A 17,153-nucleotide genomic window follows, 5' to 3' on the forward strand; every position below is an offset into this window, starting at 1 on the left:
CTGAACAGGAAAACACCTTCTAGGAGATAAAGGGCGAATCGCTGTCCCATCTCCTGCTCACTCTCCCCAAGTACTGGCGAGAGACCAGCACAGTGCATTAGAAAGAAGGCAGCCATCCCCAAAGACCCCATAAGTCAAGACAGCAGTCCCCTCTGTGAGGCACAGTCCTTTCATGAAGCCAGAAAATACTGAGACCACAACCTGGACCTTGGCGCACAGTTACCTACTGGGGTCCTATAATTTTCCTGATATGATTCTGCCAAAACCCCAACTTATTCTGATCAAAGAATCTGATTTGGCAAACCAAATCCTAGCTTGGTGCTCACCCCTTCTCCTTTTAACCAGGACATGAGTTAGACCCTAACAAACACAAAAACAGGTCAAGGAATCCAAACACTGTGGTCTTGTCTTGCAAAATATTTAGGTAAGTGGCTAGCACTTCTGTTGATTAAAAAAAAAAAAAAAATTGGGCCACGCCTATAATGCCAGCACTTTGGGAGGCCATAGTGGAGGATCGCTAGAGCCCAGGAGTTTGAGACCAGCCTGGGCAACATAGCAAGACCCCATCTTTACCAAAAAATTGTTTAAATTAGCAAGGTGTGGTAGTGCACACCTGTAGTTCTAGCTACTAGGGAGGCTGGAGCATGAGGATCTCTTGAGCATCCAGGAGTGGGTTATGATCTGCCTGGATGGCAGAATGAGACCTTGTCTCTTGGGGAAAAAAAAGATAATATTCTTAATATTCTTGATTCATTCCATTTTCAGCAATTGTGTCACTGAGAGAGGAGTTCAAAACACTTCATTGTGGCCAGGTGCAGTGGCTCACACCTGTAATCCCAGCACTGTGGGAGGCTGACGTGGGAGGACTGCTTGAGGCCAGGAGTTTGAGACCAGCGTGGGCAACACAGTGCACAGGAGTTTGAGGCTGCAGTTAGCTATGATGGTGCTACTGCACTCCAGCCTGGGCAACATAGCAAGACCCTACCTCTAAAACACAAAACAAAACAAAAAAACCCCACTTCATTGCTTCCTACTAAATACCAAAATTTGTCAGACAGGCATCATGAGTAGGAACCTTTCATGTTTTTAAACATTTAGAAACAAAACTGCTTTTGACCCATAAGCCAGTCCTAACATGTCATTCCCTCATGGGGATCAAGACATAAATGCAAACACACAACTACAAAATATTTCTTAGAAAAATGCATCATCATCATAAAATCAAGATCTCCCTATCAAACATCCTACCCAGTCATCGAGAATCAGTGAAGACTTATCTGCAAAAACAAGTGCTACATAAGTAGAGCTTGAAATATTGAACATGATTTCTTAAAGATCGATTCTTCTTCCTACCCTAGAAGTGCTCTGCTCTGGCAAGGGAGGAAAAGGGCAGAGGAGAGGGAGCAGTTTCCCTTCCCTCTGGGTCTGGGTGGACGCCAGCTCTCACTTGCAGGTTAAAGAATCAGCTCTAGGAAATTGGATGCTAATTGCAACAGCTTTTGCACTTTGGAACGTCTGCCAGGAATTGCAAACGGCCATGGGGATGACTCGGAAGCCGGTCAGTCTCTGATGCTACAGATGTTTCGAATGAATAGGCTCCTTGTCCACTCAACACCTGTGTCACGTGCATCTGAGTCGTGGAGTTAAAGGACCCCGCTCCCCACCCCCAGAAACCACCTCTTGCCAGCTCCATGGTCACTTCCACAGCGATCCCACCTTTCCCAGCAGGGCCCGAAATGTCATCTGTACGGCAGAACAAGAGCTCCGAAATACGCTGCTTGGGGAGTAATTCCACACTGAAATGTACAACTTGGCCAAGATCTCTGCAGGGACACAGCCCTCAGGTGACAGACTCCAGGAAGAAAGAGCATAAAATGCCGGTCTCCGTTTAGATTTGCCTCTGCCCAGAGCCTGCGGCTGTCCCCACTGGAGGCATGACTTCCTGCTGCTCCCAGTGGGCAGGGAAGCCCAGGGTCTTCTGATGCTAGGAAGTTCCACACCATGCCCTCCGCTAGGTTGTACATTCACTTGTTGTCAGAAGTTCCTGATGCTGCTGGGGGTGGGGGAAGGAGTCGCAGGGCAGAACATCCTCATCCTGTCCTCTGGGCTCTACACATCATAACGGTTCAAACTGTGGGAGTTTGGGTAGCTCTGCCGGCTGTACTGGAAGTGATCTGTTGAGGTGTTGCTGTGGCCGTGCTGAGGGAAGAGGAGGCCATTGTGGGGCTTCTCCAGGGGGCTCCGGTGACGCTCCTTGCTGCTCAGGTCTGCCGCCGTGACTGGGAGGAGGTGCTTCCTGGCTTGCTGGTTTGCATCGTACTTGGTCTGTACAGGAAAGAGAGCAACGAAACAGTCGGGCTCATTTGCCTAGACACACCCGGAGGACAAGGGGGAGGTCACGATTCAAAGCCAAATAGGCTCCGAGGCCAACACAAGTGACAGGGCTCAGGCAGCACGGGCAGGTGTTAATGGACCAGACCACGCGGTATGGGTGGATGTGGAAGGCATGTCCTCCCTGTCGGATCCCACATACTTAACACTAGACCACACAGACCCTTCTCGAGGAGGGAGAGAAATCGCAGCAGAGCCTCGGCAGGCCCAAGGGCACAGCTGGAGTGATGCAAGGCTGTCCACACAGGAAAAGACGGCCAGGGCAACGTGAGCCATGCCTAACTAGTCAGTGGCAAAGCTGGGAACTAGAGCACCCCCTCTAGCTCCCAGGGGGCCCCTTCCTTTCCCAACTCCCCAGGTACTGAAGGGACACCCCCACCGCCCCCCACCCCAGGCTCACCTTGTTGTACAGGAAGACCCCCAGGATGGCCGTCATCATGCCCAGGACGTTGGTGCTGGTGACTGGGTTGCGCAGCATGATCAGGGACACTGTGATGACCATGATTCTCTTGGTGGCATTGGCGACCGAGTAGCTGAGGGGGCTGATGAGGTTGAGGATGCTGAAGGCGATGACATTCTGGGCAAAGTTACAGAAGCCGCTGACAGCCAGGAGTAGGAGTGTCCAGGGCCACTGGGAGATGTAGGTCTGCAGACACCGGGAAGCAAGGATAGCACCTCAGTGGACGGCAAGAGGAGGTCCCCTCCCTCTCTCCACCTGGCAGGAGTCAGGGAGGGGATGCAGGGGCTCACTGGGGCCCCACAGTCAGCAGGCAGCAAGCCCAGGGTATTGTCGTGTGTATGACTTCTGACCCTCATGACATCGCACAGCACAATAATCACCCACCATCTCCTGCCGAAGAAGTGGAGGCTCAGAGAGGTGAAGCCAGGTGCCCACAGGGCACAGAGCAAGGCGTGAGCCAAAGCCGTCCCTCGCGCCTGGACAGTGAGCAGCCAAGAGCTCTGGGGTTGGCAGAGCAAGGGTCTGCCTGCCGGACACGTGCATTCCTGAGGATGGGAGGTCCCAGGAAAGTGGCCCCTAAGGGTATGAAGACTCCAGTAACATGAGGCTCCTCTGATTAACCACAGGACCCCCCCCAAAGAGCCTGGGCTGGTCCTAGGACAGGCAGACAGATGGGAACCAGGTAGGTGCCGCCCTGAATCAGTCCAGCTGTTGAGTACTGATGGGCATCTATTCAGGGCTGAGCAATGGGAGGCACATGGTCTGGCTCACAGGCCTCCATGCCCCCTGCTCAATCTCACCCCGTCGGAAAACCAAGAGGCTGCCACAGGCAGGGCTGCCAGTCTCCCCAGTGTCTGTGACCCAGGCAGGAGTCCTGGGACGTCCCTGTGGTTCCAGGGCAGAACCCAGAGTGGCCGGGTCCAGCAAGCAAAGTCCCAGCATCTCAGTGGCTCCTGCTCTCTGTGGCCAATTCCCAGGCCACAGCTGGCTCCCCTGAGGATGATGGTGACTAATGGCCCTGCCAGGATGGGAGTTGCCATAGGATGGCCGCCTGATTCCATGTCCACAACCCCTGAGATGGAAAGATCACATAGTCCTCTCAAAGGTGAGAAGACACACTTAGGTGACTTTCTCAAAGTCAACCAAATCAAGATCTAAACCCCCAAATCCAAGTCCATTCGCCTGTGCTAGATACCTCACTGGAGTCAAACAGCCCCTGTAAGGCACTGGAGCCCACTAGGATGCTTTTGGGGCCAGCCGGGCTGCTTGCCCAGGACTCCCTCCCTGGGGTGACTGATAGCGACTTCCAAGCTGTTTTCTTTCAGCTTGCACAGACATCTGTCTTCTGGGAAAGGAATCCAGCCAATCTGGCTTTAAATTAAAAAAAAAAAAAAAAAAACAGACACACAATAAAATTGACTGTTTCTTCCTCAAAGTGCCCAGCTTCAAGCAGCATTTTAACATGTGTTGACTCATGTGACCACCACCGCAACAGGGACCCACGATGACAAAACACTCCCCTGGGCTTCTCCTTTGTACTAACCCCTCCCCCTAAAGGTGATAACTGTTTATGTTCTCCGTCACAGTAAGTCTGTCTTTGGAGATTGTCCATAAGTGGAATAGCATGGCATGAGACCTTCTGAGACAGACTTCCTATTTTTTATTTTGAGACAGAGTCTTGCTCTGTCCCCCGGGCTAGAGTGCAATGGCATCATTGTAGCTCAGAGCAACCTCAAACTCCTGGGCTCAAGCAATCCTCTTGCCTCAGCCTCCCGAGTAGCTTGAGACTATAGGTGAGCACCATCACATCTGGCTAATTTTTCTATTTTTAGTAGAGATGGGTCTTGCTCTTGCTCAGGCTGGTCTCAAACTCCTGAGCTCAAGCAAACCTCCTGCTTCGGCCTCCTAGAGTGCTAGGATTGTAGGTGTGAGCCACCATGCCCGGCCTTTAGTTTTTTAATTGGGTTATTATTATGGAGTTTTGAGAGTCCTTTATGTATGTTTAACACAAGTCCTCTGGGTGGACATGTCATTTGCGAATATTTTCTCCCAGTCTATAGCTTGTCTTTTCAAACACTTAAGTGTCTTCACAGAGTAAGTTTTTAATTTGGATGAAGGCCCATCTATACATTTTTTTTTTATGGACTTTGCTTTTGGTGTAATGTCTAAGAACAAATACCACCAAGTCATGAAGATTTTTCTCCTGTTTTCCTCTCTGGCCCATGGATTATTTAGAAATGTGCTGTTTAATGTCCAAATGTTCGGAGATTTTCCTGTTACCTGTTAGTGACTTCCAATTCCATTATGGTCAGAGAATATATGTTACATAATTTCAAGCCTTTTCAATTTGCTAAGGTTTGTTTTATGACACAGAATATAGTCTATCTTAGCTAATGTTCCATGTGTACTTGAAAAGAATGTCTGTCCTGCTATTGTTTAGTGCTCTATAAATGTCAGCAAGACATCCAGTTGGTTGATGGTGGTGTTCAGCCCTGTTTATCCCTGCTGACTTTCTATAGTTCTGCTGACCACAGAGATTCTATATATACTGGATCTAGTAATTATGGGTTGACAATTCTTCAGTTTTAGCACTTTAAGTAATGCATCATTTTTCTCTGGCTGCTTTCAGGAATTTTTGTTTTTAGTTTTTAGCAGTTTGGAGCTCACTAAGCTTCTTGAATCCGTAGGTGTTATATGTCTTTTGCCAAATTTGGGAAGTTTTCAGACATTAGTTTTTCATAAATGTTTCTTCTGTACCAAACTTTCTTCTCTCCTTTGGGGATTTGAATTTTACAAATGTTGGCCCATTTTGGTATTCTCCCTAGGGCTCTGTTACCTACTCAATCTATGTGTCTGTGTATTTTTTTAGAGACAGTCTCACTCTGTGTGGCCCAGGCTGGAGTGCAGTGGTGCGATCATAGCTCACTGCAGCCTGGAACTCCTGGGCTCAACGGATCCTCCCACCTCTGCCTCCCAAGTAGCTGGGATTACAGGTGTGTGCCATCTCACCTGTCTAATCTTTAAAAAAAATTTTTTTGTAGAGACAAGGTCTTGCTATGTTGCCTAGGCTGGTCTCATCTGTTCTATATCTCTTAACCTTTTCTCTCTGTTGTTCAAACTTAGTAATTTCTATTGATCTATTTTCTATTGACTACTTCCTCTGTTACCTCTATTCTGCTAATGAGTCCATGCAATGAGTCTTTAAGTTATTGCTTTTTTCTATTTGGCTCTAATATCTTCTGTTTCTTCCCATTTGTTTCAAGAGTGTTTGCCCTTGCTTCTTGGAACATGATTATAATCATTGCTTTAAATTCTTTGTCTACTAATGCTAACATCTTTCTTCTCACTGTTGGCATCCACTGATTCTTTGCCCACACAACCTTGAATTTTCGTGGTTCTTCATATGCAAATTAATTTTGGATTGCATCTTGAACATCTGGCATGTTATAGGATACTGGGTCTTATTTAAATCCTATTAAGAATGTTATTTTGTTTTAACAGGCAACTGACACTAACTACAAGCCTGACCAGCCTTCTGTAGGTTGTGGTTCCAACGTCAGTTCTGTTTTCAAAGTCTGTGGAGTGGCATTTGGCTCCATCCTGAGTGCTCTACCGCATGGTCAGTCTCAAACCTGGACAGTAATCTGTCCTGCCCTCAGTTTTCAAAGTCTTTGGTCTGCCATTTGGGATCTGATCCTCATGTAGCACAACTCAGGGTGGAGCCCAGGATTCCATTAACTGCTTGATGAGGTCATTTTCCCGAGTTCCTCCCTCTCCACAATCTCCTGATACTTTCCAATTTCCTAGGGCTCCCCCTTTTCAGTCCTCCAGTCAGAAAGCTGGGGCTTAACTACTGCACTATGCCACGTCCTTCCTGTGACTTCACTCCCATCTGGGGGACAAGCAGTGAGAGCATAAAGAGGGGGGAAAAAGACAATGGGGCTAATCCCTTCCTCCTAGGACCATATTTCCTCTGCCTGCAGAGGAAGGTTCCCCTCTCCCAGGGTTTTAGGTGCCTGTGGGCCTTTGTTGCCACTGGCACAATGGGACTGTCGGGGGCCTGGGACAAAATGAATGAAGGAAAAACAGAAAACAGAGGAATCCCAGCAGGGGATTTCTCCCCCTCTCTCTGAGGCCCAGGGATCCCCTTTCCCACGGTCCAAGCTCCACACAGAGGGCTTCTCTGTCCTCACTCAGTACCCACTTCCACATTTTGGGCTGCCTCAAGCCTGGGCTAGATTACAGGAAGAATAGCAAACTCACCACTGGCTCAGAGGCACTTATCCAGAATTCTGGTCTTCCCCTTCCATCTGCCTGCTACCGTTTACTTTTCAGTTCTCAAGTAGCTGTTTTGTGCATTCTGTTCAAATTTTAAAACTGGATGCCCACCCCAGAATCCGGCAATCCCTGCCTGGCTTGCACTGGGCCAGGCATCTCTGGGAATCATCTGCTCCAGCTTTCGATTCTTGGTAAGGTGGTGAGCACCAGACACCAGCTGATGTTCTTCCATTCTGGAGCACTAACCAACCTGCCGCCTCCGTATGTCTAGGTGGCAGACGTTGGACAAAGGGGAGGAGCCCAGATACGTGGGAACCACACCTTGAGGCTGCAACATCGTTGAATACTGTGTGTTCCTAGGGCTGCTGTTGAAACATACAAGGGCCCACTCATATTTACAAAAAGAAATATATGTAGCCTCAACTAAAAAAGAAGTTACTGTAGGCATAGCAAAAAAAGATAATCACTAGAACTAAAAAAAAAAAAAGTCCTAAATACAAGAAAAACCAAAGACAAGGGCCCACAGCAAAAGCCTACATGTTCATGTTCACATCTATGTGGCTACACATATAAGCACCAATGAGTTGTTAACACAGAACACGATGAGAACCAGCAGCAAACCCATTGGCAATAAGACACAGTCCACAAAACAAAAGAGAAAGAACTTATCCTTCGACATGAAGAGATCTCCAGGACCTACTGAGTGAAAAGAGCGAGGTGCACAGTAGTACAGCTGCCCTTAGTATCCGAGGGAGGTTTGTTCCAAGACGCCCTGTGGATACCCAAATCTACGATGCTCAAATGCCTGATGTAAATGCTTGTTATATTCTATTGAGCTTTTTTTTTTACTTATCTTTTTTATTTATTATTATTTTTTTGTAGCCCAGCTATTTGACAACTTATTTTTTTTTATTGTTGTATTGTTACATTTTTTTTCCCCCTGAAAATTTCTGATTCAAGGTTGGTTGAATCGTAGACGTAGAACCTGCCGATACAGAGCACTCTTTATCTAAAAAGGTTGCTTTTTGTGTAAGAAGGAAGGAGGGTATGAATATATAAGCAAATTTGCTTTATTTACAAAAAAAACATGTAAAGAGTAAACCAGGAGCATAAAGATTGTCACCTATGGGGGAAGGGAGGACAGAGTGAAGGCAGGGAGTGAGGCCAGATTTCTTTGAAAAAACCTTCTTATACAGTTTTGCTTTGGAACTACAAAAGCTTTATATATTCAGTGTGTGGGGGGAAAGTCAATTGCTAAAAATTGAAAACAAAAGAAGCAGATGAACCCAAGTGCATAACAAGTTGGTGACCCGGGCACACTGGGAACACAATCATTCCAAGTGATCTCAGAACACAGTATTCCGATTGCACATCTTTAATGGAACATGTTCTAAGGACAAACGGAGCTGCACGGAAGTCTCCAGCTTCTCTCAGTGCTCTGGCTGCGGCTGGGGATTCTCACTTTGAAGCAATTTTATGAGTGTTCAGTGGAATAATGTAAACGAGTAACTGGGCTAGAATAAGCAAGTGAGAGAGGAACCAAGCACACCGAAAATGAGATGTAAATTGAAAAAAAAAAAAAATCAAAGCAGTAAAAATCCTGGAATGTTAAATTGGAATTGGAACTAATGCCTTTGAACTCTCTGCCACCTCCCCAAGTACTGAATTCCTAGTTTTTCACTGCAAAGGCCTAGAAGCAATAACCTCGCAGCAACGAGCACACATGGGGGGATGCACCGAAAGCCCTGACTTCACACAATGTGACGTATTGATGCAGCAAAGCTGCACTTGTCCCCCACTCGTATATACAAATGAAAAACGCAAAAAGAAAAGCACACATAGCTCCTGGATTGTGCCTATAAACATCATTCTCAACTAACAGCAACCCTGGTTCCCAAGCAGCGGCTGATTGCAGGTCAGGGATGGGAAGTACATTAGGTGGGGGAGGACATTCCATCGAGTCAAAAGCTCCCCGCGCTGCTGGAAGGCAGGGAGCCAATTGGAAGGGTTCCACTGACTAAGACAGGACAATTTAAATAGGAAAAAGAATAATTCGTGTCACTGACAAACACACAAAGTCCATATTGGAAAAAAAATAAGAGAATCCCTCTCCCACCCCCCAAAAGGAAAAAAACCCTGAATTCCCTGGTCAACATTTGAAATAGGCTCTAACACTTTCCTCTGAAAACTGGTAATTAAAACGGAAGGTTAAGCATTAAATTCTCCCTTTTAATTTTTTCCCCCTCTTTTCTCTCTCTCTCTCTCTTTTTTCAGAGACAGGGTCTCGCTCTGTTGCCCAGGCTGGAGTGCAATGGCACAATCATAGCTCACTGGCTCACTGTATCCTTGCACTCCTGGGCTCAAGCGATCCTCGTGCCTCAGCCTCCTGAGTAGCTGGGACTACAGGCATGCGCCACCATGCCTGGCTAATTTTTAAATTTTTTTGTAGAAACAGGGATCTTGATATGTTGCCCAGGCTGGTCTCAAACTCGTGGCCTCTGGTGATCCTCCTGCCTCAGCCTCCCAAAGTGCTGGGATTACAGGAGTGAGCCACCATGCCCAGCCGAACCACCTTTCTTATACAGGAGTTCAAGGTAACAAACGAGTCCTGGTTGATGATGAGACCAGGAGAGAAATTACAGCTCATCAATGTGGAAGCAAAGTTAGAAAACTGAGTTTACTCATCTGTAAAATGGAGGCAATATCCACTACAACAGGTGGTGCTAAGGATTAAAGACAAGAAATGTCACCAATCCAGCTAGACCACATTAAATCCTCAGTAAACATTTACTCTTCCTTTCTAACTATGTCTGGAAGAATCACACCGGTCTCTTTATACTTACCTGTTGGTTTCTTTCTTTCTTTTTGAGACAGGGTCCTACTCTGTTGCCCAGGCTTGAGAGCAGTGGAATCATCATAGCTCACAGTAGCCTCCAACTCCTGGGCTCCAGTGATCCTCCTGTCTCAGCCTCCTGAGTAGCTGGGACTATATAGGTATGCACCACCACGCTTGGCTAATTTTTCTATTTTTTGTAGAGATAGGGTCTCCCTCTTGCCCAGGCTGGTCTCAAACTCCTGGGATTAAGCGATCCTCCTGCCTCAGCCTCCAGAAGCACTAGGATTACAGTCGTGAGCCACCTTGCCTGGCCTTTCTGTGTTAGTTTCTAACACATCCTCTGGAGGCTGACCCTATAGGTGGTGGGAAGATTCCATTTGGAGTAAACGGAAATATGGCCTGGGAAGAAATTGAGCTGTGCACAGTTTTAAAAAGTCAAAGTGAGCTCTGAACTGGACTTTCAGGACAGGAAAGAGTCACCTATGTTGGCATTTTTTTCTTCTTTGATGCTATTGGCATAAATGCAGCTGCTATCAGCAGCTGGAATCAAGCAGGCTAGAGACAGAAACATAAAGGAAGCCCACTTCCTCCTCGACTGTAGGCAACGTGAGTCATCACAAACAGCCGAGTGTCGAAAGGGCAGATGCCAGGAAACACCCCAAAGTCAACATGGAGCCGTAGCTCCCCAACAAAGCACCTATTTTGGAACTTGTCTAGGAAAAGGGCAAGTTCTCAGCACTAGCCAACTCACCAAGTCGCTGCTGACCAGGAAAGCCGAGAGGTCTACCAGGACCCAGGTGGGGATCATGAAGAAGACAGCGTGGCAGCCCAAGATGTTCAGCAGCCGGAGATGGTGGATCCGTGAATCTCTCAACACCTGAAAACAGAAAGCCACTTTAAAGGCTGATGGAAACTATATGTGGCAAGAAGGGCTCCAGCGACTCAGGCCCCAAGCGCAGTGACTATACATTCACCCCTATATCTGACCTTGAACACCAAGCCTGCAAGCGCATCTGTGATGAGATACACAGCACATGCCCAAAACAAGCACCATGTTCCATGTATAAAGGACCAAGAACAGAAAGAAAGAAAGAAAAAACAAACAAACAGTAACACTCAATGCTGGTGAAGATGCAGTGAAACAGGCACTCTGAAATCTCTTGTTTAAGTCTAAATTGGCATAGCCTTTCCAGAATACAACCAGGCAAACTATAACCAGAGCCATAAATGTCTCATACCCTCTGACCTGAGAACTATAAACCTACCATAAGAAAATAACCCGAGAGACGGGAAAACATCAAGCACAAAGATCATTTCTACATGACAATGAAAAGATGGAAATAAACTGTATTTCCAATAGGGAACCTGACAATGTTAACCGTGATACCTGAAAACCATGTGATTGTTGTGGCAGTTAATAGCAATAACTGTTAATGATATGGGAAAATGCTATGATAAAATAGCAAATGAGGGAAGCAGAATTTCTAATGCATCTATAATACTGTAAATCTAAGAAACATGCAGAAGAAACGTCACATCAATAGTAGCTATCTTTAGAAGACTGCACTATGATCTGACTCAGTAGAGTGGAAATCCCTAGGCAGGGGACAGGTCTCTTTTGATTCTTCCTCTTGAGCACCCATCACAGTGCCTGGCATATAGTAGATACTCAGTAAGTTAAAAAAAAAAAAGTTTTTTTTTATTGGGCTTTTCTCTATTTTTTCACATGAAGCATGTGTTAATTTTATAATAGAAAAACATAAACTATTTAAAAAGCAAAGCAGCAAACAGAAGATCAGCAGAATGGCAGTAAGGATTTTTTTGTTCCCACACTTCAAGAAATCACCACTCGGCTGACATCTCAAATGCCACCAGTCTGCCACCCGCGCACCCCTGAGACACCATGCATATCCGTGATGATGCCCGAATACCTTTTTGGAGAATATGTTCTGAAGGGAGAAGCACAGTGTGGCAGCGAGGGCGCTGACAAGCCCCCACATGTCGAAAGACAACTCGGTCACAGTGGCCAGCAGGACACCACTGATGATGGGGATGAGTGACAAGTACACCTGTGGGAGGACAGCAGGAGGGGCTGATAGGGCAGCTTGGAGCTGGGCCACCCACCACAGATGCCCAGATGAAAGCCTCCCCTGCTCTCTCCTCACTCACCAAAGGGATACCACCTACCCCTTTGGAATGCCAGTGATGCTCTAGTGGGTGGCTGGAGGCAGATGGTTATCAGACCACCTGGGGGCAGGGCTTGTGTGTTTGCGGGCAGCCCTACCCCTAAACTATCACCCCCAGTAAGAGCCTCTGCCCAGGGGCACAGACCCAGGCTGCTCCTAACCTTATGGATCTTTTCAGCTGCCACCAACACACCAGCATTTGCAACCTTGATCCTCTGAGAGGATCCCTTGTTCCCTCTTATTTCGGGCTCCTCCAGCTTGGTTACTCCTGGCAAGGACAACTAATGGATGCCTCCTCCCACTGGCAACATTTCCCCTCAGGTCTCAGGCCACCCAGCTCTACCCTCTAGGTTCCTGTGCTGTGTGTTCCCCCGCCACCAGCTGCTGCCTGGGCTTCCCCAGCAGAGCGCTCAGCACCCCCGCTAACTGTCCTTTCAATCATCTGGTCCCTGTTAGACTGGACACAATTCTAGCATAGGTTCTTGTTTGCTGCTCTATCCGGGTGCCTGGCACATAGTAGGTACTCAATACCTGCTGGCTGAATGACAGGAGGCCTTCCAGAAGGTCCAGTGTGCCAGGGCCTGGTAGCTAAGTGGCTCCCAACTTCCAGGACCCACTGGGATCCATTCTTTATGTCTAGTGCTTCTGACTCCCAGATCAACCTTGTCCTACAAAGAATACTCTTAAGGCAAAGTGGAACACCCTTCCTTAGGAGGCGATGGTGATGCCGCCGGGAGGGCAGGACAAGGGCTGTGGCCTGGGGGACCTGAATTCCAGCTCCCCCACTACTGGCAGTGGCCCTCAGACACGCATCTCTCTCCTCTGAAGTCCTGTTTCTTCTCCTGAGATCAGGAACGATGACTACCTGCCTTATCTGGCTGGCAGAGTCGGTCCCTACGAAGTTATCACGTCATTATCATTAGTTTGTCTGCCTCAGAGGGCCAATCCCCAGTCGTTTCTCACTGTGTGAAGTTTCCGGCTCCTTGCCCAAGCTGGGTACAATGTCCTGTACAACGGGGAAACCTGATAAACACGAAGTGATATCAGGCGATGCAGCTGCACACCTCCCAGGCAACTCCGACCCCCAGGAGGCAAGTCACACCCTGACGTCACCCTGGCGGGGCTGGCCCCAGAACACAGGCAGGTCTTGCTGGGGTACAGATAGGCTGGAATAAAAAAATAAAATCAGCCTGAAGTGGGCCAATTTCTATAAGCCGATCCAGGGCACTGCTGCTCTGAGTTATATAAAATACAAGATGCCAGAAACCAACCACTTGGAAAACAAGTGCCGTGTCCGGCAAGAAATGGATTCCAGCTGGGACAACAAGAGTCCGACTTCCACTTAAGGACACGGGGCAAGGCTGCCTCTGGCTAAAGCCATGGCTTGTCTTGCCCCAAGGCAGGAAATGCCCTGGCTTGGCATCCTGAACAGACCCTGGACTCTGCCAAACGCATCGTCCTATGCAGCCATTGGCTGTGCGTGCTGCTTTCACTTCCATTCCCAATCACAATTCCTGGCTGTTTTAATTTCTAAGACTTCGCTGGATTTTACCCAAATCAAACTTTGATTCAGCATGGATTTCTGGTCCCAGAAATCCCCTGACCACTCCCTCTTATAAAGAAGTGAAAACCTGTCTGTTTTAGACTTCTGTTCCATCCCTGGTTCCACTGGAGGGGCACGCAGGGGCTGCCTTGCCAAGATGTGGCCAAGCCATCACCTACCAGCAACCCTGGGTAGGGAATCAAAACAGGGAGGAAAATTGAACCTGAGGGACAACAGTGTTCTTAAGACGACAGAGTAGAGATCACAGAAGGACACATACTCCACATATTACTGCCGGCAGGGTGATTCTAGAGCACTGGCAGTAAGAAGGCCTTTGGAGGCCTCTACACTGACTTCCTTATTTGACAAACAGCCTGACAGCCTGAAGACCAGCACCCTGTACCACGTCACCAGTTGGGCAACCGCCGATCCCCATCTGTCCAGAACCCCGGCCTGGGGTTACCTTGGTGCTTTGCTTCTCCTTCATGATGATCCGGGACAGGAGGACCACCCAGATAGGCATGGTGGCCTTGACTGCAAAGAGAGGAAGGGCACTCAGGGGGCTGCCGGAGTCCCGGGGTCCACCCAGGGAGCCTATTCCACCTCCACAGTGGGGTTCCACCCCAACAGCTGTGGTCTGCCCGGCTCAGCTCCCAGCTCCCAGCTCCCTTCTCAGCTCCTTCCTCCCTAAGAACCTTGTGCGTGTCCCTCCCCTACCAAAAGCCTTGGCGGGCCCTCTGCCGACTTCTCAGCCCGGTGGGACGCTCCCTGGCCGGCGAACTCCTACCCATGTGCCCAAGCCCCGGGTGGCACGCCCCGGCCGCTGCCCCCCAGGCTGGGCGCCGCACCCACCGGTGTGCGCGTAGGACACGGGCACCTTCCAGATGCTGACGTGCGCAGACACGGACGCGAAGTACTTGCCGAAGGCGAGCGGCAGCACGTAGCGCGGGTAGAAGCGCGGCGGCAGCAGCGGGCCGGGCGACTGATGCGGGCTGGGCCCCGCGCCCGAGACGGGCGGCGCTGGGGGCACGCGCCAGGCGCGCAGCAGCGGCGGGAGCCCCGCGCACAGCGCCAGGATGTGGCACAGCGACACGGTCACGGGGAACGGGAAGGCGCTCAGGATCACTTTGTTGACCACATTGCCGCCCGCGCTCAGCGCGTACCACAGCAAGCACAGCGCCGCCACCCGCGCGCCCTCGCGCGCCCCGCCGCCTGCTGCGCCCGAGCGCCCCGCGCCGGTGCCCAAGCCCACCGCCGCCGAAGACGCCACCGCCATCCTGCCCAGCGGCCCACCCCTTCCCTCCCGCCCGACGGGCCGGGGCGGGGCTGGGCGGGGGCAGGCGCGCCGGATAACGCCATTCCCTATTGGCCGCCACCTCTGCGCGTCATTCCCGCGCGCCGGCTGACGCGCCAGACCTCACGTTTCGCGTGCAGGCCCCGCCCGCCGTCGGATGTGCTTCCGGCGGAGGCGGGGCCGAGGCCGGAAGCGGGAGGAGGGGACGGGGACCTGGATCCCTGCTGTGCTACCAGAGACGTTAGCTGTCACGGGGCCCGGGCGCCAGAGCAGGAGCGGATGGGCTGGCGAGAGCGCGAGGGCTCCGCCGCGTCGGCGTCTGTGAGCGGGCGATCGAGCTCGCGAGCTAAACCAATGAGCCTCTGTCGGCGGTACATCGGCGCCTCCTAACCAGATCCCTGATGGTCTGGCGGCGGCGGACACCTAGGCTAAAAGAGAAGACTTTTCGAGGAAAGAAACCAGATTGCGAAAAGATCTCCTTGGATACGCTCTGTAACCCAGGGGCACACGCCCATGGCCAGACTCCAGCAGAGGAACCAGCCCGCCCGGAGTACCGGTCCCGGGGAGCGCGTTCTGGAAACCACCGCGACGTGCTCAGTTCACCCGCTTGGCCCAGGCATCGTCCTACTGAATCCGAGGAACGCTGTGCGGTAGGTATTACCATCCCCATTTCACAGCCAGATCCAAATCCAGAGAGAAGCGACAGGTTTTAGGCACCCCGGCCAGTTTGGGGGCCGTGGCCCATGGCAGCCTTCTTGGACACCTGGCTCCAGAGCTCTGTAGGAGGAGGAGGTGCCTGGCCTTGACCGCTGATGTCCAAGGACCAGCCGGCATAGACCAGCCCCAGGCCCTAGTGGAGAAAAACAAGTCGGTGTTTTCTGCAGTATGATCTGATACTAATTAAAGGACTTTAATTTGTTCCAACAATCACGTGCGTCCAACTTTTTCGGGGGGGGGTGTTAAAATTCCATGTTACAGTATCCTTGTCAAATTAGAAAATGGCAACCCAACTTGGGCCCCCACATGTTGGGGGTATCAGCTTATCCTTGTATTCTCAAGGGCAATACGTGTACCCTGGAGCTTACTGGATACTTAGGACAGGTGTGGTGGTCCCTGCAGGTAGGGGCAAGGGGAGTAGCAACCTGTCCCCAAGCCCAGGTCTGAGAAAACGGGGTGTTGATAGGACGCCAACCTCTCTACCCTAATATCCTCCAGCTGTACCTTTTTACCTATTGTCACCGAGATGTCACGTCCTTGGGATACCACGTCAGCAGACCTGGCCAAGGTGAGAACATAGGCACAGTGAACTTAGAAAAGTAGCTATAGTCACTCCATAGTACAACTGAGTGTCAAACACTTCCACTGACATGCTTTTGTGGTTAACTTTTATCATTTATCTTACCTCCTACAACGCTGGGGTAGGCACTTTCAGACCCCAAATGGTGACAGGTGCACAAAAGTGAGATGAGCCCAGAGCCACACAGTTGGTAGATGGCAGGCCTTGGGGCTCACCCTCCCATTGCTCTTTTCTTGGGGTGGGGGTATGGAGAGGGATGCATGTCCCACACCAAGCCTTTGTGAGAAACCCCTGCTGGTTCTGAGTGCTGGGTTGAACTGTAGTCCTGCAGGCCAGAAGGAATGTCCCTGGAACCCTTAGTTTTCCCTGTGGGGCTGCCCCTCTTAAAGGTTTAGCTGTTTCCTCATTTGTGAAATTAAGTACAGATGGACAAGATGACCTATTCTGGACTGAAAAAACTAGAAAATCAAAGTCTTACCTTCTGGTTTCAGGGACAAGGGGGAACTAAAAGCTTATCACTTTATAGTCAAGGAGAAGTTTTTTAAAAATCAGTACCAACTAGGTATGTTTGTAAGGCAGCGAGGGCCAAGGGGTGGGCTGTCAGACACACAGCTGGGAGCCTCTTGGCCATGCTGTGTAAGAACTACAAATATTTTGGGGGAAACCAAAAAGTCACTGAGACCTGAGCTACGGAGGGTTTCTCTCTGGGGTAGCTGAGGTTTGGGTAAGGTAGGATAATGTTGCTTGATGTGGTCCTTGGGAATCTGTCCCTCCAAGCTAGCAGGTGGCCCTGAATAAAAGGTGCAGGTCTCCCCAAATGCAAATGCAGGTGCAGGTCTCCCCAAATGCAACCAATTCGAGGCTGTGC

At 49.8% G+C, this 17,153-nt stretch overlaps 1 protein-coding gene across 1 annotated transcript; it reads right to left on the reverse strand.

The window, feature by feature from the left end:
* Positions 1–945: 945 nt before the first annotated feature.
* Positions 946–14,898, reverse strand: SLC35E1 (solute carrier family 35 member E1). The gene is given in 7 exon segments (XM_045551953.1): positions 946–2,193; positions 2,196–2,325; positions 2,792–3,037; positions 10,717–10,842; positions 11,897–12,034; positions 14,158–14,228; positions 14,547–14,898. Coding segments are annotated over 6 exon segments (777 nt in total). The 5' UTR covers positions 14,218–14,228; positions 14,547–14,898; the 3' UTR covers positions 946–2,116.
* Positions 14,899–17,153: the final 2,255 nt, after the last annotated feature.

The sequence above is a fragment of the Lemur catta genome, chromosome 1 (assembly GCF_020740605.2).
Source record: "Lemur catta isolate mLemCat1 chromosome 1, mLemCat1.pri, whole genome shotgun sequence".
Taxonomy (NCBI): domain Eukaryota; kingdom Metazoa; phylum Chordata; class Mammalia; order Primates; family Lemuridae; genus Lemur; species Lemur catta.